This window comes from Peromyscus leucopus, chromosome 7 (genome assembly GCF_004664715.2).
Source record: "Peromyscus leucopus breed LL Stock chromosome 7, UCI_PerLeu_2.1, whole genome shotgun sequence".
Classification (NCBI taxonomy): Eukaryota; Metazoa; Chordata; class Mammalia; order Rodentia; family Cricetidae; genus Peromyscus; species Peromyscus leucopus.
The window spans coordinates 62,937,028-62,962,151 of record NC_051069.1 but is presented as its reverse complement, the minus strand read 5'-3'; the positions used below and the strand labels follow the sequence as shown (position 1 = coordinate 62,962,151).

Below are 25,124 nucleotides of genomic sequence, written 5' to 3'. Positions count from 1 at the left end.
TGTGTGTCCTCAAACATCCTATGAAGAAAACACCCAATGGCCATTTGTATTCAAGCATCAATATGATCCCTGCTGGCTATTCAATAGCTTATGGTAACCCTACTGAATCAGTTCTTGCCACTAACCTCAGGAGCAGCTACAAGGCACTTAAGGAATCCTCATCTCCAGCACCCTCTATCAGGCAAACACGTGTGAATTTATCTTTGAGAGAGGAAGGTACTTTCTGTGCCCTGCTGAGAGTTGAGCTGGAACTAAATTGCATTTCAGTGGGAAAATTCATCTTAAGGGTTTGATTGCAAAATAAAGAATGACTCCTAATTATGTGATTGCCTGGGAAGATTATGGACAAGTCAGAAAGTTTCCCAAACTCACAGTATGGAATTTCTTGCCTTAACATTTTTTCCTTCTACCATCATTCAAAGTAACTGTTGTTTACTATTTCTTTTCTAGAAAGTCCATTATGTTGCTTAAGTTCATTAAATACAAGAAGATAGATAAAATGCCCCCCAGCACAGACAGACAGACAGACAGACACACACACACTCACGCGCGCGCGCACACACACACACACACACACACACACACACACACAAAGTTGTAGTCAAATAATAGCTTGGAATTTATAAGATCTGTGAGCTCCCTTTCAACTAATATGTTGTGCTGCTGAGCATAAGGAAATCGTTATGCAGTTTAAGTATGAGATATGAGACCTGCAAAAAAGAAGAAACAAAATAGCCATATGATATTTATGATATTCGAATAACCGATCTGTGGGTCTAGCAATAATATCATATATCCAACTCTGAATTTTCCAGATCTAGGAGGGAGAAAAAAAAAAAAAACTTATCCTATTCTTTGTGTGTTGGTGAGTTTTTTTCTCATTGACTTTGGAATCCATTGTTTTTTTGTATTTAGAGCTTTGTTTTTTAACCACAAAATTATATTTGGCTTAGATGATGTGGTGGTTTGAAAGAATATGGCCCCCAAAGGGAGTGGCCTATTAGGAGGTGTGGTCTTGCTGGAGTAGTTGGGGCCTTGTTGAAGGAAGTGTGTCACTGTGGAGGTGCGCTTTGAAGTCTCATGTATGCTTAAGCCATGCACAGTGAGACAGTCCACTTCCTGTTGCCTGTGGGTCAAGATAGTAAGAACTCTCAGCTCCTTCCCCAGATATGACACCATTCCCTGGGATGACCAGCCTGCAACCTGGTGGTAGATTGACTACATTGGACTACTTCCTCTATGGATAGGACAACACTTTGTCCTTACTGGAGTAGATACTTATTCTGGTTATGTGTTTGTCTTTCCTGCACATAGTGTTTCTGCCAAAATTACCATCTGTAGACTTAAGAAAGGAATAACATTATTAAGTGGGGATATTGATCCAGATTACCATGGATAAATTGGATTGCCTCTCCACAATGGAGGTCCCACCAAGATCAGACACAATCAGACCCATTCCAGTTGGTATTGCTGTGATAGGCCTGACCATGATTTTGTTTGGAGGAATTTGGGAGTTTAAGTTAGGAAAACAATGGGATGCTTTATTTGCTGCTTAGTGAGCCATACCAGTAGGAGCGTGGAAGACAGCTGTGCTAAGAGCGATTTGAACTGTGGTGGGCTGACTCAAGAGAATTCAGAGGAGAAGAATTTTAGTATATTGCCTAGAAATTATTCTTGTGATATTTTGGTGGAAAATATGACTACTTTTTGCCCTTGTCTGAAAAGTTTGCCTGAGGCTAAAGTAAAGAGTTTTGGATTAATTCCATTGGCAGAGGACATCTCAAAACAGCCTAGTATAGACTCTGTAGTGTGATTACTAGTATTAACTCTAATAAAGATACATAAAGAAAAGGAGCAAGCAGAGCAAGGAAAAAATATTTGAAGAGAAAAGGAGCACTGGAAAGTGGAATGAAGCTGAGTCCTGTATTCAAGAAGATAAACAGATAAAGAAATGGAATGAAGGGAGTGGAATGCGGTGGTTTAAAAGAAAATGACCCCCAAAGGGAGTGGCGCTATTAGGATGTGTGTGTGGACTTGTTGGAGTAGATGTGGCCTTGTTGAATGAAATATATGTCACTGTGAAGGTAGGCTTTGAGATCACATAAATGCTCAAGCCACACCCAGTGTCTCAGACCACTTCCTGTTGCCTGCATGTTAAGATGTAAGAACTCTCAGCTCCTTCCCCAGCACCATGTCTGCCTGCATGCTGTCTTGCTTCGCACCATGATGATAATGGACTAAACCTCTGAACTATAAGTGAGCTGCGCAATTAAATATTTTCCTCTCTAAGAGTTGCTTTGGTCCTGGTGTCTCTTCACAGTAACAGAAACCATAACTAAGACAGAAGTATACAACAGTGTATTTATATTCTCTAAGTTCACAGCATATGGTGATACACAAATAGTATGGCACAAAACAAAGGATAGCTGATCTGGGGTAAAAACTTTGCCATGTACAGCCTAGTGTTCTAACAAATTGTCACTGTGTAGTTCCACTAAGAATAACAATATGCTACTGGAAACTCAAAACAACAAAGTTCAGAAGGAATTCTAAGACTCTTTGTGTTCATGGGCTCACTCACTGAGGCACCATTTGTCCTCTGCAATGAGGAGACCCCCCAGCCACCAAACTGTACCATAACTGCACCATTCAGTTATGAAGTTATATGGATTATGTGGTTCTCAGAAGATCTCTCAGAGCCTTGTAACAGAACTGAGATTTCCTCTGTTCAAAGATCAGAATGAGACACACAGGATCCCGTTTGGCCCTTGCCTCCAGCAGACTCAGTTTGGGGCCCAGACAGCAAACCTGTTTCTGAGATAGGAAACTGAAAGAAAAACAAAAAAAAAAACAAACAAACAAACAAACAAACAAAAAACTATGTTGATGAGTCTTTAGCTGAATGGGAAGTGAAAGAAAGACCAGAAAGACCTAAGGCTCAAGAATGTGCAAATCTCACCTTTTGGGAAGGTTGATTTACAAGGCTCTAAAAGCTACACTTTTATTTTGTTTCAAATTTTATGTTGAAAGCCTTTCTGGTATAACCACAAAAATGAGTCTGGAGACCCTATAAGAAAACCACCACGTCCAAAAAAAAAGATATTTTTAATTAACTATTAATTCACATAGATAGTTCTGTAATACCATGTGGCTATCAATGTTTTATATTTTGTGTGAGTTGTTGTGACAAAAACCAGCTAGGATTGGTTGCTTCATTGATGAATGCAGGATGATCTAATAGAAGAATATCGATTAATGTGGAAGGAAGATATCACACAGCAGAGACTCAGTCATCGTCTGTCCTGGTTTGGTTTTGGTCAACTTGACACAGCTAGAGTTTTCTAGGAAGAGTAATCTCAGTTGAGAACATGCCTCCACCAGATTGACCCATATGCAAATCTGTACACTAATTTCCTGGACTGATGTGGGAAGGCAGGGCCACCCCTGGGCAGGTGGTCCTGGGCTGTATGAGAAAGCTGACTGAGCAAGCCATAGAGAACAAGGCAGCGAGGACAATTCCTCTGTTGCCTCTGCTTCAATTCCTGCCTTGAGTTCCAGCCCTGACCTTCCTTCATGATGGACTGCAACTTTAAGTTGAAATAAAACCTTTCTTCTCCATGTTGCTTCTGGTTATGGGCTTTATCTCATGAATAGAAAGAAATAAAATACATCCTAGGCAATATACATATTTTAAAACAGCATCCATGTCTTGAATGCTGCATGGTTGTCTCTCTCTGATTCTCTTACATGATGATCCCCTTGATTTCTTCATTGTAAAGCGTGCTGAATAACACATAGTGAGAGCTTCAGTCACTGGCTTTGTGTGTATACTATGCTTAATATGTGAAGTGCTTAATCGTATTGCCAACTTGATTTTGAATTACCATGGAAGCAAGTCTCTAGGCGTGTTCATGAGGGAGTTTCTAGATTTGATTATTTGAAGTGGAAAAAGACTCAAAATAAATGTGGGTGATCGTCTTCCGTGGGCAGGGTATTAGACTGGATAGAAAGGAGAATGCAAGCTGAGCACATTTGTTCATTACTCTCGGCTTCCTGAATGTGGACAAAACATAAACAAAGGTGTTCCTATTTCTGTGATTGCCCTCCATGATGGACTACACCTTTGAACTGTGAAACAAAATGAACTCTTCCTTGAGTTGCCTTTGTCAGGTATTTTATCCCAGGACCAGGACAAGTAACTAATAAATACACTGTGGTTTTTTTCTCTTTTCAACTTCAAACATTCTTTTCTCTCTAAAGTCAGATCATGCATATTTTAATTACCAATGAAACGATTTGAGTTTGCAGAGATAATTATTTTAACTAGGGGATTTTACTGACATGGCCTTAATCTTCATACCGATTATAATTCCCAGCTTCTCTAATAATAGCTTTAACAATGCTGCTAGCTTTGGGCTAAGACAAAGATAATCTGTTTATAGAATGACAGTCAAATACGAAGAAATTAAATAATTCTTGCTAAATTTAGCAAAGTCATGAAAAGGACTTTTTTGAATTTTGATCATGAAATGAGACTTTGTGAGGTTGGGAGTATATCTCCAGTGTAGAGATCTTGCTCAGCATACAGCAAACCTAATGCTGCTTTTCCCTACCAATAAAATACTATTTCCTTCCTCAAGCACAGTTACAAAAATCAAACAAGCAAATAAACAGAACGCTTTCTTTGTGGTTGTCTTTTCAGGCTTTATGCAACATACAAGAAATAAAATATGCATAGCCCAGACCTAATTATTTCCTAAGGTCATAGGATAATTCCTTCAGCCTTCCACTTTAACTTGACAGTATAAACAGTATTTAAGATTAGTGACATGATATCAAAAGTACAATCTCTAATCATTTTCAGGCTCCTATAACTACACTACATGTTCTCCTTGAAACATATTTAGGAATTTATAGAAGTCTGTACTTTACACAAACCAAGAGGATTTGTTTGTCTTATATAAAAAGATTCCTTGCAAATGAAAGTTCAACAGAGATCAAAGTCAGGGGTTGGCCTCAGGTTCAGACATCTGAGGATCTTCTCAGTAACCAGGCTCTTTCCTCAAACCATGACAGCATCCTCTCTCTCTGTTTCCTTGTCTCTGAAAGCTACTTGGAGACATGATGAATGAGATACTGTAGGGATAGTTTTCACATAGTGCCTAAGGTAAAGTCTATACTCTACAAACAGCAGCCACTACTACAGAGTGATTACCTACAGACTCCTCTTCTCCCATTTTAAAGGAAAATAGATTCTTTTCTCATACAGTATATTATCCTGATTACAGTTTCCCCTCCCTGTACTCCCAGTTCCTTCTCACCTCCTCTCCATTCTGGATCCACTCCATTTCTATCTCTCCTTAGAAAGGAACAGGCTTCAACAAAAGAGACAGCAACAAACCAAACCAAAGTATAATAAGATAAAACAAATACCATCACACCAAAGTTGGATGAACTAAGGCAACAGAAAAATGAAGAAGCCCCCAGAGAAGGCACAAGAATCAGAGACCTACTCATTTACACACTCAGAAGTGTTGCTGGAATTTTCTTTGGGCTGCCAACCAGCTCCTAAATAAAGACTTATTATTAATTATGCATGCTCAGGCTTAGCTTAGGCTTGTCTCACCAGCTCTTTTAACTTAATTTAGCCTATTTCTATTCATCTACCCTTTGTCTTGGGAACTTTTACTTTTATTTCGTTCTGTATGCCCTACTTTCCTGCTTCCTTCATGGCTGGCTGGCCCTTGGCATCTCCCTGCTGTCTCTTTTTCTTTCTTCCCTTGAGCCTATATTTCTCCTCCTATTTAGTCTCCCTGCCCAAAAGTTCTGCCTATACCTCCTCCCTCAGCTTTTTATTAGACTACTCAGGTGCCTTAGGTGGCCAAGGTAAAACAACAACATGTCTTTTCATAATTAAACAAATATTCTGCAACAATGGAGTCCCATAACAGTACTAAACATATATATATATGCAGAGAACCTGGTGCAGACCCATGCAGGCCCTGTTCATGCTGCTTTAATTTCTTTGAGTCTTGTTCTCTTGGTGTCTTCCACCTCCTCTGGCTCTTACACTCTTTCTTCTTCCTGTTCCATGGGGGTTCCTTGAACTTTGTGGTGGGAGATTTGATGGAGCTTTGTGCTCCAAGATCACTCACTATCTATGTAATGTCTGGCTGTGAGTCTCTATTTTTCCCATATGCTTCAGGAGGAAGCTTCTCTTATGATGGCTGGATAAGGCCCTGATCTATGAGATGACAGAATATCATTAGGAATCATTTTCACAATTTTTTTAAAACCAGTGGCATTTAGCTTTTCCTTGGGTCTCTGAGCTGTACAGTTTCTGGTTCTTGGTCACCCAAGCAGTGTCCGGCATGGTAGCCATCTACTGTGGGCCTTAAGTTAAATCAGATGTTGTTTGGTTGCTCCCACAAGCTTTGTGCCACCATTGCCCAAGCATATCTTGCAGGCAGGACAAGTTTGTGGCTGAATTAGAGTTTATGTTTTACTTTTGGTAGCCTGAAGAGCACTTTCTATACCAAAGACACAAGAACATGGGAGTTAAATTTTCATGTAGGCACAAGCTTGACCTCTCCTGTTCAATGAGTTGTGTAGGTGTTGTCTTCAGCAAGGGACCTTGCTGTCAGTTTGTCGGGAACAAGCTATAGTCTTGGCAAGAACCTGGATTGTTTGGAGATTCCCCTGGGACCCCTTTCGCCAACAATTGATAGAATGTAACCCAGTTCTGATGCTGGAAGCCTCGATTGGTTACAAGAGATGGCCAGATAGGACTCCGTTTCCCCCATTATTTTTCAAAACTTCATTAGGATCACCTGTATGTATTTTAGGAGGTTTCCACTGTGCTAGGTTTCCATACCACCCATCGGATGCCCATTGATCCTAGCTATTCTTCCGTGCATTCCCCTCCTCACCACCTCCCATCAGCTGTCCTCCTGACACTTCCATTCCCGTTCCCATCCCACCCTGGGGCCAACCATAAGATCTATTCTATTTCCCTCTCCCAGGGAGATCCATGTGTCCCCTAATCTTTTCTCCTATAGCTAACTGTCTGAGTCTGAAGAATGTAGCTTGGTTATCACTTACTTAACAGATAATATCCACATATAAGTGAATATATACCATATTTATCTTTCTGGGTCTGGATTATTTCACTCAAGATGATTTTTTTCTAGTTCCATCCATTTGCCTACACATTTCATATCATTTTTAACAGCTTAGTAATACTTCATTGTGTAAACATACCATATTTTCTTTATTCATTCTTCTGTTGAAGGACACTGAGGTTAATTCTAATTCCTGACTATTGTGAATATAGCAATAATAAACATATTTGAGCAAGTACCCTTGTGGTAGGGTAAAGGGTCTTTTGGGTATGCCCAAGATCTTGAGGTAAATCATGGATCTTGAGGTAAATCAATTCCATCTTTATGAGGAACTATCACACCGAGTTCCATAGTGGCTGTACAACTTTGCACTCCCACCATCAACAGATGAGCATTCTCCTTATTCCACATCCTTGCCAGAATGAGCTGTCACTTGTGTTATTATTGATCTTAGTCATTCTGACGGGAGTAATATGAATCTCAAAGTAGTTTTGATTTGCATTTTTCTGGTGGCTAAGGACATTGAACATTTCTTTTTTTAATTTATTTATTAAATTTAATTTTACATATCAGCCACAGATTCCCTTGTTCTCCCCGCTCCCACCCGACATTGAACATTTCTTTAAGAGCTTCCCAGCCATTTGAACTATTTGAGATTTCTCTATTGAGAATTCTCTGTTTAAATCTGCTCCTCATTTTTTTAAATTGGATTTGTTTGTTTGTTTTAGTTTTTGCTTTTGATAGCTAGTTTCTTGAGGTCTTTAAATATTTTGGATATTAGTCCTCTATCAAATGTGGAATTGCCTTAAAATCTTTTCTCATTATGTATGTGGCCGTTTTATACAATTGTCAGTGTCCTTTGCCTTACAAAAGCTTTTCATTGTTTATGAGGTCCCATTTAATAACTGTTGATCTTAATGCCTACACTACTGGTGTTCTGTTCAGAAAGGCTTCTCCTGTGCCAATGAGTTCAAGGCTATTCCCTACTTTCTCTTCCATCAGGTTTAGTATATCTGGCTTTATGTTGAGGTCTTTGATTCACTGGGAGTTAGGTTTAGTGCAGGGAGATAAGTATGGATCTATTTGTATTTTTCTACGTTCAGATACCCATTTTGACCAGCACCATTTGTTGGAGATTCTGTCTTTTTTCCACTGTGTATTTCTGACTTTTTCAAAAATCAAGTGTCCATAGGTTTGTAGATTTAACATATAAATTTATATGTTTATATAGATATAAACATATCTGTGCTTATGCAAATGTCATGCTGTTTTTATTACTATAACTCTATAGTACAATTTGAAATTGACGATGGTCATACCTCCAACAGTTCTTTTATTAGTCAGGATTGTTTTAGCTCTCCTGCTTGTGTGAGTTGTGTGTTTCCATAGGACACTGAGAATTGTCCTTCCAAGATCTGTGAAGAATTGTGTTGAAATTTTGACAAGGATGGCATTGAATCTCTGGATTGCTTTTGGTAGGATAGCCATTTTTCACATGTTAATCGTTCTGATCCATAAGCTTGGAAGATCTTTCCATCTTCTGATATTTTCTTCAATGACTTGAAGTTTTCAGCATAAAAGTCTTTCAGTTGCTTGGTTCGAATTACCTCAAGTTTTTTGTTAATTTTTATTTTAGGTGTATAGGTATTTTTCCTGCATGTAAGTCTATACACCACTTGCATACCTGGTGCCCCCCCCCACAAAAGCCAGGCAAGATTATCAGATTTCTGCAACATGAATTACAGACAGTTGTGAACTGCCATGATGGTGCTAGGAATCCAACCTAGGTCCTCTAGAAGAGTAACTAGTATTCCTAACATCTGCACCATCTCTGTGGCCTTCCAATGGCTTGTCTTAATAAAAACGAATTGTTCACAAATTTTCATCTTCACCTAGCTTCTCAGCAACAAATCATAACAAGATCTCTAATAGAATTTCCTTGGTGTGAACTAAGTGTTCTCTAATCATTGTTAGGAAAAAAAAAATACAGACACGACAGAAGCAATTACCAAAATTGTATGTTTTGGTTTGCACTTTTTCTGCATAACCCCTTTAAAGTTCTGTCATGTGATGGGTGCATTAGTGAACTTTTCTGACAATGACCTCTTCTCTCCAGTATCATTATGTTTTCAGGTCATGGTACAAAATGAGTAACTTCAGATTTTCAACTTTTTTTTTTTTTTTGCATTACTGATTTGGGTAAATACTTACCTTGCGTCTGCAAGCACACATGGACATCTCTGGATCTCAGGTGTTGTCTCATAGCTTCCTCCAAATTACTGACTACATGATTCTTAGAATTTTGTATCATATTTTGTTAAATTCCAGAGGCAAATTGAGATTTTCTACCTTTAAAGGGCAGTCTTTGCTTCTTGTTAATTATTTATTCTCAACTTTTGGTATGCTTATATTAAATGTCTTTGGCTCAGGGATGGAAAGATGAATCAGCAGTTAAGAGTGGTTGGTATTCTTGCAGAGGACCCAAGTTTGGTTCCCATGTCACTCATGTCAGGTGACTTACAACCATCTATAACTTCAGCTCCACTGCATCAGACAGCCTCTTCTGGTCTCTGAGGGTACCTGTACACATGGCCACATACACACAAAGACACAGATACATAAATAAAAATAAATAAATCTTAAAAAAAATAACTTGCCAGTAACAACTGCCCTTCTTTCCCATAAATTTTTAGAAGTGATTCTTTAATTAGTAGTCAAAGTACAATCCAACAAAATATGCTTGTTGAATCAGAGTTTGATTGTTTCTATGTGTTTAACATTTGCTCTATCCCACCCCTGCAGATTTCTGCAGGTAGAATTTTGGATTCATGACAGAAACTCAAGTGCTGAAGGATCAAAAGGCTTTGTTCTAAAGAATCTCCCCCATGTAGTGACCTTATTCCGCTGCCTTCCAGGTTTAACAACATTTCGCTTTTCCTCAGTGGGTCCTGAGCAGAGCACAGTGTGCCGTGAGTGGGCAGGGAATTCACTGGAGGAATAATGTTGATAGTGTATTTGTTAGTTGTTGTCTCGTGGATTCCAACAATCCTTTAGTGTGTCTTTCTAATTGCAAAGGAAATAATTCAAAGCATTAGCTCAATCAAGAAGCAAAAATATGATTAGCAAAGATATTTATTTTCTTCCTCTGAGGAGTGAGCGTAAAAGAGCAAACAAAAGAAAATAATTGAAGGTGATGAAAAGAACTCCAAGAAATATCTTCTGAAACTTTCCTAGTGTAAGCTTTCCTTGTTAAATTGAAGATTGTTTTGGCCGCAATCTTTGTGAAACTAAAAGTAACTGCATATGTTTTGTGGGGGTTGTGAATATATTCCTCTAACAATGAGTAGTCAATGGCTCATGTGCTCACACTCAGTTGAGGATGAAACTGAACAACTGTCGCGAATGAGATGGGACCAGCTGAGCACACCAGATTTGGAATATAGGCATGGCAACAGCTGTCTTCAAAACAGGAGTCCCCAGCTCTGCTCTAAAGGGGTAGGAGAAGAATTTGTTTTGGATATTCATTGAAGGCACTCTGTCATTCAATGTGTGGCAAGCTCACTCTGCTGAGTGGAGTATTTGCTGACTTGTAATCTCCTGCCTTCTCTCTCAGATGAACCCAAAGGAACCAATATCAAAGCTTAAGTTATCTCAAGGAATCCCTTTCAACAGCAGAAACTGCCCATTGTGCCTTTGTGTTTAGTAGCAACGGTAGCTATTGAAACATTTGTTATCTCTCTCTAGATTTGCTTTAAGTCTGGAGGTACGCTGTTTTCAGAGCTTAACTAGTAAATAGCTGTCTAACCCTAATTTCATGACTAGTTGCGTGTTTTATGACTCCTCCTTACTTTTTTCCTCTGTATACAGGGGAGGGGTGCTCATGAGCATGTGTGCATGTACTTGTAGAGGCCCCAGGTTGATGATGGGGTACAGCTGATTCTCAAGACATTGTTTGTCTTGCCTTATGTAGAGGTCATTCTATCACCTTTTAGTTCTCTTCTTTGCATAATATCCTGTACCAGGCTTTTTCTTTTGGGTCACCAACCAGCTCCTAAATCATGACACTGAGACTTATTATAGTTTTGAATGCTCAGTCTAGCTTAGGCTTGTTTCTGGCCTCTTTTAACTTAATCTAGCTCTTTTAACTTAAATGAACCTGTTTCTCTTTACCCACCTTTTGCCTTGGGGCTATTTCTTTTCTTTCCTTCTGTAATCTTACTTTTACTACTTTTTGTATCTCCTGGCTGGATATTGGCTGGCTGGCCCTGGGCTTTTCCCTTATTCTCTTTTCTCTTTTCCTTCTCTCATTCTTCCTAGCCTAGATTTCTCCTCCTATCCATTCTTTCTCCCTGCTGGCCCCTCAGATCCTTTCTCTGCCTAGCTATTGGCCATTCAGCTCTTTGTTACATCAATCTTTTGCCTTAGGCAGACAAGGTGAAACAATTGCAACACTTCTTTACATAATTAAACACACATCCATACATCATTAAACAAATGCAGCATAAATAAATGTAACAACTTTACACAGTTAAAGTAATATTCCACGGGGTAAACAAATATAAGACATCTTTGCCTAGTTAAAATAATATTCTCAATTGTGGAATTTTGTTTTTAATTTTTTTAATTTTTTATTTTTTCTTTTATTTTACAATACTATTCAGTTCTACATTACTATTCAGTTCTACATAACAGCCACAGATTCCCTTGTTCTCCCCCTTCCTGCTTCCTCCCCTTTCCCCCAGCCCACCCCCCATTCCCACCACCTCCAGATCAAGGCCACAGGCTGAGGGGCCCCCAACTGGATCAGGCCCTCTGAATAGGTGAGACAGTTGATTGGCTTGATCTGTTTGGGAGGCATCTAGGCAGTGGTACCAGGTCCTGGGCTCGCTGCATGAGATAGCTGTTTGAAACCTGGGACTTATACAGGGACGCTTGGCTCAATCTGGGAGGAGGGGACTGGACCTGCCTGGACTAAAATAATATTCTATAACAACACCCAATTTATTAATTGGTGAGCACTATTTTTCATTAGAAGGCTATTTTTCTTCCAACAGGGAATCCATGAATGACACCTTTAAGGACATAATTTAATAGCAGATTAAGACTGTAAGGATAAATGATCAGGCATATTCTAATCAATATTTTTCTTTTTCATTGCTATATTAGAAATTATCATTTTGACAAGACCAGTCTGATCTACAGGGCTAGTTCTAAGACAGCCAAGGCTACACAAAGAAACCCTGTCTGGAAAAAATTATTTTGTTATTAAAACTAGATGCTTGTTATGAAATGTTGTGAAATTTTTGTAATAAATGAACAAAAAGAAGAAAATAAGCCACCTACCATTCAGGATTAACTAGTATCAGAATCTTTGTGAATATGTATTTCCGTCCTCTTCAGTCATTCCTGCACATTATTTTAGTGAAACTACATGGTATCAAAATTGACCAGCTATTACTTCGTTTTATTTTAAAGATATGAATTGTCTGTTACATCTCTCACATGTGCATTTATCAGTTTACCCTTATGCATTTAATTTTGTTTTGATATCTTTTGGATTTACAGATTTTCTACCAACACATTGTATATGTTTTTATGTTTTTCAAGTTTGGCTTTTATGGTTAGAAATATTGCTTCTAGGACTCATGAGGATGTGATTCTTACTGAGTCTGATAACTTGAGTTCCATCCCTGGGTCTATGCGGTAAAAAGAGAGCACTGACTCCCCAAAAATGTGCTCTGACCTCCACACAGGCACCAGGGTACATGTACTCATACACACAGGCACACGCACAAATACATGCATGCACACAAAGAAAATAGTAAATATAACTAAAATTTCAAAAGAAATATTGCTTCCTTACTGCACGGATATAAAATGCTTATTTGTGTTTTCATGTAATGCTTTGAGATTTCAGTTCTATGTATCACCACAACTATTCTTTCCCCATGTAAATCAAACTCTGTTTGCTGTGCTGTTTAAAACTGAGTATCAGAGTCTGCTTTGTAAACTAACCTGAGTGAGAGGCAGGGAATGAGGGCACCTACCAAACAATAAGCTTTACTGCTAAAATGTAACTGTGAACTTTTATACACGAGGATGTGAGCTAAGAAAAATACCATATTAAACGATATATTCTTATATGAAAGCAATGTAGGTTGCAATGCCTGTGGTTGTAGAATGATTTATAATATTATTTGAGCTGAAAAGAACAGGTCACAATAGAGACAAAGTAGCTATTTGAGAGCTAACTCTGTACTTGATGTGGAGGTATGCTGGGTGACTCATTCAGCTCTCGGAGCTCAAATTTTTCATCTCTAGACAAGTCATTTCCTCCTATAAGGTGGATGTCTATGATGTCTCTAAGGTACAGTAAGCTCCCCATCATAGTAAAGTGTGCAGATTCCCTGTACAGATGGGGGAACAAAATATCCAAGCCATGGGCTTCCTCCATTCTTTGGTGGATACTGCAGCTCTTAGCAGAAGGTAAGAAACAGATCAGAATATACACCAGATTTATGGAGTTAGAAAATCATTATCTCTGCCTGGGATGGGACACGGCTGTTAAAGTGTTTGCATGAGTGTGTTTTAACAAAGACCAGAAATGTGTTCTTAGACACTGTGATGTTTTGACACATTTCAAATGATGACTCACTGTTTGTTCTATTTTAGCCTCACTTCAAGTGACAGTGCAGTCACTGTTCTGCTAAGAGCACTCGTGAAAAGGAGCTATCTAAACTAGTCATGATGATATTTAAATCATATACCGGTCAAGGTGAATGCTGCCTCTTTTCTGCTGCTCACTCCTAAGTATACTAGGAGCTAGGAGAAGTTTATCCTGAAAGCACATCTAAGCACTTGAGGTTGAGTAGAAAATAAAAGACTATGGTCTCTGCCATTCTAGCTAATGAAGTCATCAGCAAAGAAATGGGAGATTAATCATTCCAGACATTCCTAACAACGTCTGGAGGAATCCATTAGGCATTGCCATTCTCTGGCAGGAAGACCTCCCAGACCTACACACTGCTTTTCTTTCTGCTCTTGTATTGCCTGCAGTGTAGGCACAGCTCCATCTTTTCTGCCCCACACATTCTCTAAGCCAGCTGTGGTGACAGGAAGGAGCACTCCACAGCTCCCATGGATGGCTCTAGCTTCACCCAAAGGGCTCTACATCCCAGAGCCTGCCACATGTCTCCCTGAGATTGTATGTAACACATTTATTGTTTATAAATTGTTAACAATAAGGAAATTGGACTAGAAAATCCTAAAACTGTTTCTAGTTCTGAAATTTGAAAAGAGCCATTCTGGATTTTGCGTTGTTCTCCAATCCATCACTTGATTTTGTTGTCTTCTATGTGTGGAGAGTTCCCAAATCTGTCTCAAGTTTAAGTCTCTGGTGAGATCTACTCTCTACAGGAAGATTCCTCTGATTGCTCTTACCTGCATGTTGTAGACGTACCTCAGACACCATGCTCAACTCCTTAGCCTTCTCTAGGAACTAACCTGCTTACCATGCAAGATTCCAGGTCTTTTGGCATGAAAATTTTCTCAGCTCACCTCCTCTTCAGGTGCAGTTGTCTGCCACCTTCCATGTTATCTGAGCAGAGTGCTATCAGAGAACTAAGATGACTTTAATGATTTCAAGGTCCTTGGGAGAAGAAGTGGTGTCTTACTCACTTACCAACCTCACTTTAGAGACTATACTCTGACATAGTGGGTAATTAGCAAATGTTCCATGAACAAGTGGAAGGAAAACTGTAGGATCTACAAATTGTTCATGGCATTGCCTTGCCTGGTGCTGTGGTTTGGGTATGGCTGGAGTCTGAGACCAGGAGATCCTGTGCTGGGCAGCTTGTTTTCCTGGTGACAATGTGTAGCTAAAACTTTAAAAGTTGGGGCCTCATGTGATTTCCTCAGGCCACCTGGGATTAATTAATGTCGTCTCCAGCCTCTGGACTTCCTGTTTCAAGATGTGCTCTCTCCCTCTCACACAGGCTGTCACGGTCTTGTCACCTGCCCTTAGGCCCTTGCCCGAGGCCTGATAAGCACGGCTGCCCAGTTTCGGACTTCGGGGACTTGCAAAACTTTGAACTAAAGACTTCTTGTTTCTCTGTTAAGGACAGTTTGGAGTATGTGGGTATAGTAACAAAAGCACACTCACATACCCAGCAGTGTGATCTCCCACAAAAACCCCGCCTCACCGGGTGCCATCTGCTCGTCTGCTTCCAAGAGGCTTCTGTAAGCCACAGTCTTCCCTTGTTTGGATGCATCTTTCTACCATAGGTCCTTTCTGTTCCTTGTGTCCACATCTCACACATTTGCTGTTTCTTTCGTTTTATGCATTGAGGTTGGATTAAAATAATGGTCAATGGTCAATAGCCAGTTCCTTCTCCTACCTCCTATGTGATCCAGTTCCCTCTAGGTGAACAGCTAACATTCCTTCAATGCCAACATTTATACAGAAATTAATGTCATCATGACTACTCGAAGATGCACTTTCTGACCTCCACGGTACAAATGAAATTTAGAACTGATTCTCAGCCCTCATTTAGTAAGCATACTTAAGCAAATAATCTTTCAGGCTTGAGTCACTGAATATGTTGTAATATCATCAGAAAATGCCTCAAACTCAACTCAGTCTGGAAGAAATTACAAGGATGACTTATTTTAGCAGAAGCAAGAAGCTTCTTGTGACATGTAGAAATGGTAGGCTCAGGTCCTCAGGTCTCCTTCCGTGTGTGTGTGTGTGTGTGTGTGTGTGTGTGAGAGAGAGAGAGAGAGAGAGAGAGAGAGAGAGAGAGAGAGAGAGAGAGAGAGAGAGAGAGAGATTTACTAGTGCTGGAGTAATTAATGTGAAAGTAGCATGAAGATGGGAGTTAAGTTTGCCTTTGTAAGGGCAGTAGCTAACCAGTTCCTCTTGCTCTTGTTGGCTGGTTCTGTTGTCTGCCTGCTGTCAGACCCCCAGTCACGATCTCCCCCTGCCATCCGTTCTGACATTTGTTAATGGAGTCTGGGACAGCCTTTAGAGGTTAATCTTTGAAAAGATCATTGCTGTTGAGGACTGGCTTAGCAGGCGGAATTGAATGTGATTTAGAACCTAGCTTAAACCAAATGGACATCAAGAATGACAAGAATTATTCTTTCTCTGGATTAAGCTCTTATTAAATGACAGTTAAACTACATAATTACTACATTCAATTCCTGAAACAGCTCTGCAATTTAAACACCCTAGCCCATTACAGATGGAGAAGAGGAGAATTAGAGGCTGAGAAGGTCACTTGAGGTCACATCACACACCAATAGTCGGCTAAGTTGAATTTGAACTTCTGTCTGTACATTTTCTATTTCTCCATATTTATATGACAATGTGAGCACAGGTGTCCACGTTTGGAATGCAAGGGGTTCTTGTGGACAGATGCTTCATAAAAACGGTGACCTGCTTGTTAACAATGGAGTCCTGTTACTGTTTTCACTTAGTCGGAATGAGGTTCAGAAGGTTGAGATGCTGCAACCGTGGGCACGGTGAATTGAACAGACGGGTGACTTACTACTAATGGATGTGTCTTTGCCTTCCAGGAAGATTTCCAACCTAAAGCAGCCTCAGAGACCAACTGGGAGTCAGTCACAAGCTCTGTCTCTGTGAGTAATTTATTATCTGTTGCTAGACGATATCAGGTCAGCCTCTGAGGGACCTCAACTGCATTAAGAACTCGGGCTTGACTGCAAGCCAGATCTCAGGCAGTTTGAGCTCCTCAGTGTCTTTCAGGAACACCCCTGTTGGCTGCTCTTTACTGTTTGCATTTCCAAGGGTCTTTTCAGGCTGGGAAATCTCGGTGCTTACAGTAAGATGACTTAAGTGAAAATTAGCCGTGCACAGTGCTTTGAGTCAGACATAACACACATCTTACCCTGCGGCTGTAAAACAGTTCTTGTCTTCATTTTGTTTCCTCCAAATTTAGTCATTTCTCAGGATCCTGTCTCTTTATCTGCTTTGTATGGGAAGAACAGATCTTGCCTTCATCAATCCTGCATGTAGAACTTATGCAGTAATAAAATACAAGTTAATAAAGCCAAGCTCTTCTCAGCCAGGCCTAAGCATGGGGACCGAGGTCTAACATGGGCCATGTGGTTGAGTTGTGTTGCTGTTTTTAAGCCAATGATGTCTGTAGGTCTAACATGGGCCATGTGGTTGAGTTGTGTTGCTGTTTTTAAGCCAATGATGTCTGTAGGTCTAACATGGGCCATGTGGTTGAGTTAGTGTTGCTGTTTTTAAGCCAATGATATTTTTTGAAGCAGTGTGTTTAATTCCCTCTATGGCAAAGTTTCAATAAGTCTGCATTCTGTGTCTTTTGGAATCCTCCAATGAGGCTGATCAATTTATATCCACACCCTCTGCCTCCAGGGCTCAGGGATCATTGAAGAAGAGGAAGTACGAGCATTGTAAAAGCCAGAGGTAGTGAGTATTTTCCAGACATGGCAAGGCGGTTACAAACTGCCAGCAGCAGCTGTGATTGCATGCACAAGGCCTGCACACGATCAAACCACACAAAATCCCTTGGGGGTGGAGAGGCTCATGGAGTCTCTGCCTAGCTGAGGAGCGATCGGTGGCTTCAAGAGAGTGGGAAGTCTGTTCTCTTGAGGACCGTGGCCTCTGAGTGGCTACCCACAGCGTGGCTTGTCCTACACCTGAGAATACACAGCGGCACCAAGTGGACTCAATGGGTGTTCCATTTTTGTTTTTTAAGAGCCCATGAAATTGGGAGGAAAAGTGCTGAGGAAATAGGGAAGGAGTTAGAAGAGAAAGGATGAGAAGGAATTAAAATTCAGGTTAATAATTCAATTAACATTGTAATTTATCCTCATAAATATATAATATAAGCTCAATGACACCACATCCCATACATGTATGAAATTATCAAAAAGTTAAAACAAACAGTGCATTAGGGACTAAACAGGAACAGAGTACTGAGGATATGGTGGTGACGTTCTGAGTCTCACTGTACTTAGCTCTGGCGGTGACTCTGTCAGGTGGAGGACATCAAAACGAGGCAGGCACCACGGAGATGTTCCTTAGGGCACTTATCAGCCTGTGGCTAATGACACTGAGTACACACCAGTGGCCTTTGAAGACAGGGCTGAAGGGCTGTCCAGCTTCTTTTCCATCTTACTCATGGTGGTTCAGGGTGGTCTGATTATTCCTGCTCTAAGTGCAAAGCCAAACAGTTTACATGGCCTTTACCTAATTAAGCAGACTCCAGGCTTTTAAACAGGGGGAAGACTGGCTTATCCCTTTGGAATATTTGGCAAAGTTCAGCCCTGGTCAATATTTACTGGAAATTTCTGGTTTAAGATCTGAGGCTTTAACCCTATTGGAAGAGCAAAAGAACCAGATACTCTGTTTGTTGTTTCAATTAATTTTCGTTAGTATACAGAGAGAAAGAATTTCAGGGATACACATTATACAGACACGCTGTGCATTTTGCCCTCATTCGCCCTGCAGCTCTCTTCCACCTCATGCTTTTTAGATCTGTTTAGAGCAGTGTGAGGGATCACTAGACCAACTGCCAAGTTCTATGTCAACCATATTTTGTTTTGTTAAAATTAGTTCACAGGTTATTTTCTATGCAGTAGGCATGCTTTTGTGATGATTTTAGTTCAATTTAACATTTTAATTTAACATTCTAATTTATATGTAACAGAAGCTCAATGCAACCAAATGCATGGTGCAGCTGAAGGAGATACATGTAAGTGGCTCTCTCAAAATGTTTTAAATATTCACTTCAGAAGCAAATATTCTTGTAGGTTTATTAATGTGTTCTTAATTATCATCCTGTGTCTGTCAGTTCCCTAAATGAAACCTGGAAAACACCCACGGATCTCATACAGAGGGACAAGTCTCAATTTTATGTGCAGTTTGAATTTTCTCCCCATCTCAATGTTAGAGGAGAGTCTGGCCTCTCAGCTCACCCCGACTCCATTCCAGGACTGAGAGTCCCTTAAGAGTTTGTTCTCGGAGAAATGTCTGTGTACACAGCAACACTCCAGGCCCTGTTGAGAGCCATCTGAGAATGCTTCTTGCAGCCACTTTTCCCAGAGCTAGAGCAGAAAGCTTTTACTTATGTGTAAATGGCTTGATGGATGGTCTTACTTTTATTTCAATGCTGCCAATCTCCTAACTTTGGTCAACTCATTTTGACTTGCAGCTTATTAGAACCACATTGTGATATAAGGCTAATTATATGGTGAATATGAACCACTGGGGTTAGAGCGGATAATTAGTTATCCATACAGGGTGAGTGGAGACTTGTAATTACAGTCTGACTTAAAAGTATCATATACCCCAAGCATGTGAGTATTAAGAGTGTTGTAGAAGGCAAAATCTATCGAGTTCAGCTTATGTCACACACACACACATACACACACACACACACACACACACACACACACACACACACCTAATTTAAAGAACTGGCCTATCAATAACTGAAGGAACAGGGGCTAGGGAGATGATTCTGCAGTTAAGTTGCTCTTGCAGAGGACCCAGGTTCAGTTCCCTGTACTTGCTGTGGTAGTTTACAAACAACCATAGCTCCAGTTGGAGCTTTTCTGACCTCTGTGGTCACCAGGCATGTATGTATGTGATACATATTAATACATGCATGCGATGCAAACATTCATCTCATATACATAAAATAAATAAATGTAAGACATTTAACAAAAAAGAATGAAGAAACCAATATGTCTGCACCTGGATGAAGTTTTATTTATCATCGGCAAGGTGAGTATGGAATGTGTCTTTATCTTGGCTCAAACTATTAACAAATCCCTATTATGTCATTCATGACAAATGCCAAGTGACCAGATAAACAATTGCTTGTGTACTTGTGTGGCCTCAGACAGGTAATGAGAGCACATGGTGGGAAAGGATGAGAACATCTGCTTATTTTGACAGGTCTGTCTAAAAAGGGACATAGTCACCAATCTATCTCCTGTCCCCACCGCACTTCCCAGCTCCCACATTCCCCCCAATCCTCCTACAAAGCAAGAATGAAAACGGCCCCCGAGTCACACCAATGGTAGATGATTTCATTAGACTCCATAGTTTCACCAGCTGGGTGGGGTGCAGTTCTCTGAAAGTGAGGGATCATGAGTCATTCACAGACCTATGAGGCGTGAGTGTTGAAGAGGGAGGAATAGGAAAACAGTGAGGGCGTTGGTGGTGGCTGGAAGCTCTGACACCTCCACTATTTGTCTCCTACAGTTCAGTTTTAAGAAGACAAGTTTTCATTAATTTCCTCTTCCCTTTAGTGATAGGAGGTATTTACCCATGGGGAGACCTTAGTTGTTTGATAGTGTCTTTAAAGATGTTTAGATGATCATTTGAGGCTGAGTTCTTTCTATTTCCCTGTTAATGGGTCATGAATTTTCACAGAAATGTTTGACTCATGGCTCATTTGCCTCAAGATTGTACAAGGGTTAGTGGAGTAAGTGCTTAGAAACTACATGAGAATGTTTTATTTCCGGCAAAATACATGATCCCTTTCTGGATCTTCAAAGGCACTGTGTTCATCGTTTAAATAATATTCTGGGACTTTCTTAATGAAAACGGAGATCACTGCTAAGCCAAAGCACTTCTTTCACTTTTTTTCTTTTAATATGCTTCCCATGTGAACCTTGCTCTCATAAGTTAAGAGAGTCAGTTTTAGGGCTAATTATCTTGTTGACAGTAAATAAGTTGGTTAAAGTGCCAGATATAAAATCAGAATGTCTCCAGAGTGCAGTCAAATTCAGCTCAGACAGCATCTGCCATGGGAAGTAATGTGGAAAGGGGATGGGGCACAGCTCAGGACGAGAGAACAGATCATATCATCAGAAATTTCTTGAAAAGAGATTAGAGTCTAATTCTATTGTTAGTTAATATATGGATGATCTGGTACTAGGAACAAAGAAATCAGATGTCAATTTTTGTATTCTACTTAGCCTATATCTTTTGAAATTATCTCAGCTCAAATGAACTGAACATTGTATGATCTTCTTGGCTTTGACATCCATAAATGCACATGCTATGTTGTGTATTAGAGTTAATATAACAGTTCAGTGCCAGATTGCCATGGTATAATATTTTAATGATATGTTGTGTTCCTATCTGTGTTCCTTCAGTATGTTTATATGATAGCTGTATTTCACCAATGGACCCTTTCTAAGTACACTGAGCTGTATGTCACTCTTAGGGGGTGTCCCATCACTCTCCATCAGTAACGGACCCTACGCTCACTGCTGATGCTTTGGACAAAACAATTGCAGAATTCGATACTGTAGAAGATCTGCTTAAGCACTTCAATCCAGAGTCTTGGCAAGATGATCTGGAAAACTTGTATCTGGACACCCCTCATTACAGAGGCAGGTCATACTATGACCGGAAGTCCAAAGGTAAGAAAAGGCTTGGATGTTCTTCATCAAGTGAGGAAGAGTGTTCAAAGTAATAATAAGAATCTATAGCATAATCTATTTAGTTCATTCAAGTCTGGTGAGTATTATAAGTCCATTATCACACCTGTATGTCACAACACTTTCAAATTAAGTTGTGTTTTGTCCAAAATGTTGTTTGTATATGACTAAAAAAGATCGACAATAGTTTGGAGACCTTATTAAAAGTATCTGTGGCCTAGAAAAATGGTTCAGTAGGTAAAGAGCTTGCTTCACAGGCATCAGGACCCAAGTCTAGATCATCTGAACCCAGACAAAAAGTCAGATGTGATAGCACACTCCTGTAATTCCAGTACTGGGAAACAGAGAACAGCGGATCTCTGGGCTCACTGGTCATCAGGTATAGCGCCAGAACAGTGAGAAACCCTGCCTCAAAAAATTAAAATTAAAAAAAAAAAGAGTTAGAAAGTCATTGAGAAAGGCCCATGGCATCAAACTCTGGCCTCCACCTCAACATTCATATATGCCAGCATACACCGACGCAAATGCACAAAAGCACACATACGTATACATAGCACACAACAGAAATATAAAATAAAACATCCAGGCTAGCTTCCTATTTCTTGGCAGATACATTCTGATTTTATAGTGGAAGAAGCCAAAGCCAGGCACTGTGTATGGATCACCTGCCGGAGGCTGCACGGCTAGGTGTCAGTGAAGACGTGAGCTTCCTGGTCTCTGGTTTATACAAGTATTGTCCCTGTGGTCAACCGCTGTGCTTTTCTGACAGCCGCCAGTGTTGGAGCCTCCATGGACACCGCATGCATATTGAGCGCATTCTCCCTTCTCCCCTGCTCACACCTCCCCCACCTGCTGGTCCTCGGTTCATCGGGCAGGTGCTTCTACTGCCATGTTTTCTGTTTCTAAGATCTTATGTACTTATATGAAATCTAGAAGCCAGAAGTGAAAAAGAATGTGGAATTTGTTTTCTGAGATTTATTAAGTTAATATGATTATCTGCAGTCCCATGCTTTTTTTTTCCTGTGGCTGACAATGTTCATTCTTATCCATATCTACTACGTACTAGGCACCTAGTGTGACTCACGGGCTGAGAAGATAAGGGTTCCAGAAGAGAGTAAGATCTTATGGGATAGTTTGAAGGCATAGCTGAGCACATTTCATTGTAAGTTTGAGGAAAAAAATAATGAGAGAGAAACAGAAAGGAATGTTTATACAGAATATTTGAGGACAAATAATAATCCTAACACTTTAAAAATCAGTTATGTTGTATATTTATCACTAGAAGACTGACATAATCTTAGAGAATGTGTGTTTAGGGGTGTAACTCCAGTAATCAGAGAATAGCATGGCTACCTCTAGTCAAATTCCTGCTTTGTACTTGCTTTATTCGATAAGATGTGTTATTAAGTTCTGCTAACAAGTCTCATGGGGTTTGGGTCACATGGCTCTGAAGGTGCTCAGCCAAGACATGGCCTGTTTCCCACACTGCATAATGTCAAGGGTGTTTCCAGGCTCAGAGCCCAGGCTGCTCCCACACAACCCCTGAGAATACTGAGCCAGAATGACTAATTACTAAACTTTTGTCAGGGTTTTCTGCTCATGGCTTGGGTCATAAATCTTACATACTAAGCATGCATGGTGAAGGAAGGACGAAAGAGGTGCAGGTGCCCCGGTGTGTGGAGATGCACCATGTGCAGATCTGAGTAACAAGAAAGGGAAGTCCTCGGGGCTCAGACTGGTTTCAATTAAAAGATGGCATTGGTTTTATTTAAGGTGTTGCTGTATTTAGTGGGTCTCCACCAGGTTAACCCAAAGGGAAGTAGAATAGACTTAGGTCTTGAAAATCCCAGCAGAAAACATTTTAAAACTTTCTCAGACATAGAATCAGAGACATCAGACCCTGCCCTCAGGCATCTCAGGGCAGGTCTTGATGTCTCTTCCCGAAAATACTAAACTTAAAATCGCTGAGTGGCTGGGCAGTGGTGGCGCAGGCCTTTAATCCCAGCAAGGTAGATCTCTGTGTGAGCCCAGCCTGGTCTACAGAGTGAGTTCTAGGACAGCCAGGGCTACACCAAGAAATCCTGTCTCAGAGGGAAATTGCTGAGTCCTGCTTTTTTCTGTTTTCTTTCTTTCCTTCCTTCTTTCTTTCTTTTTCTGAAAATTATGTTTTATGGGAGACAGGAGACTCGAATTCAAATCCTAAGCTTATGGGGTTTTGAGATTTTTTTTTTCTTAAATCACTGATCTTTCTTGTAACTCTGGTTCATTGGTAAGGTACTTTTCAGCTGCTTGTGGGGGCTATTCAGAAAGCCCTGACAAGTCCCAACCATGTGGCACTTGTTCAAGAATGTTTAGCTAGCTCTACCAACTTTCAGTTCTGAAATATGTATGCATCACTTCCTTGGTGAACCCATCTTGTTTCTTTCTTTCTTTTTTGGGTTTTCGAGACAAGGTTTCCCTGAGTAGCTTTGCGCCTTTCCTGGAACTCACTCTGTAGCCCAGGCTGGCCTCGAACTCACAGAGATCCACCTGCCTCTGCCTCCCTAGTGCTGGGTTTAAAAGCGTGCGCCACCACCGCCTGGCTCCCATCTTGTTCCTTACCCTGTCCCTGCTGGATCCAGTTGGGAGTACTTGAGACATATAACACCAAACACAAAGAAAACATTGGCTTTTTTAGGGAATAAGCAATCCAGGACCTTGTATGAATCTTAACTTTACCTGAATCAATAATTTTATGGGGTACATTATGAAATACAGCTGCATAGCCCCACCCAGATATATTGGCTCAGAATCTTTGAGGGCAGAGGCAGGGGCACCGATGTTTTCCACTGGCTGTTTGAGGGGTCCTGAAAGTCACCATGAAGAGAGCGTTCAGCCCATATGTCTAATGTGCATTTCACACGTGATTGGGTATTTGATGAATGTTTGAAGTGCTGAGGCTTGAACTTGGGGCCTTGGGCACACCTAACAAATATTCTGCCCCTGGCTCTCGCTCCTCCTCAGTCCAGTGGATTTCTAAAATCTGTGGAAATCCACCCACAGACAGAAGTGTGTGGCTTTGTTAAGAATGCCTTTGGTTACAGGAATAGCTAACCTTGACAGAGCATTCAAGGCAGTGTTCTACTTGGTGTTTGTGACAAAGTAAACAGCATGTCTCCCCTGCTGGTTTAGGTTCCATTTATGGTCTCATGTATAAAACAGCCCCAAGGCAGACTCATAGCTCTCGTTTAACCCTGCCGAGTTGCCACTGTCTGGCACTGAATAAATGTGTTGGTCTGACTGTTTGTCATCCACTGAGGCTGAACCACCTGCTCAGATCACAGAAGGGAGGTCGGCTTGGATAGTTCAGTTGGTTTTTCTGCCTTTAGAAAATACAGGCCCAGGGTTTGCATCCTGATGGTCACGGAGAAGAGTGTATAAGAAGTGAACACAGAAAAGAAGTCATTCAATGGTGACCCCTCCTTTGAGAATCCACCAAAGAATCCCCCACTGTCACCATAAAACGTGTTAATGATATTGTACAGGAAAAGAAGTAGACTTTCTTTTTGTCTCAAG

General features: G+C 40.5%; 1 protein-coding gene across 4 annotated transcripts in view; it reads left to right on the top strand.

Annotated features, from left to right (window-relative positions):
- Pdgfd (platelet derived growth factor D) overlaps positions 1-25,124 on the top strand; it is a 228,828-nt gene that overhangs the window by 182,812 nt on the left and 20,892 nt on the right. For 2 of the 4 annotated variants that reach the window (XM_037207776.1, XM_037207775.1), the window contains exons 4-6: positions 16,698-16,760; positions 18,821-18,865; positions 21,353-21,551. In XM_037207776.1, the coding sequence (XP_037063671.1) occupies positions 16,698-16,760; positions 18,821-18,865; positions 21,353-21,551 (307 nt within the window). The remainder of the gene's footprint in view (positions 1-16,697; positions 16,761-18,820; positions 18,866-21,352; positions 21,552-25,124) is intronic. The other 2 variants (XM_037207778.1, XM_037207777.1) reach the window with 1 other exon arrangement.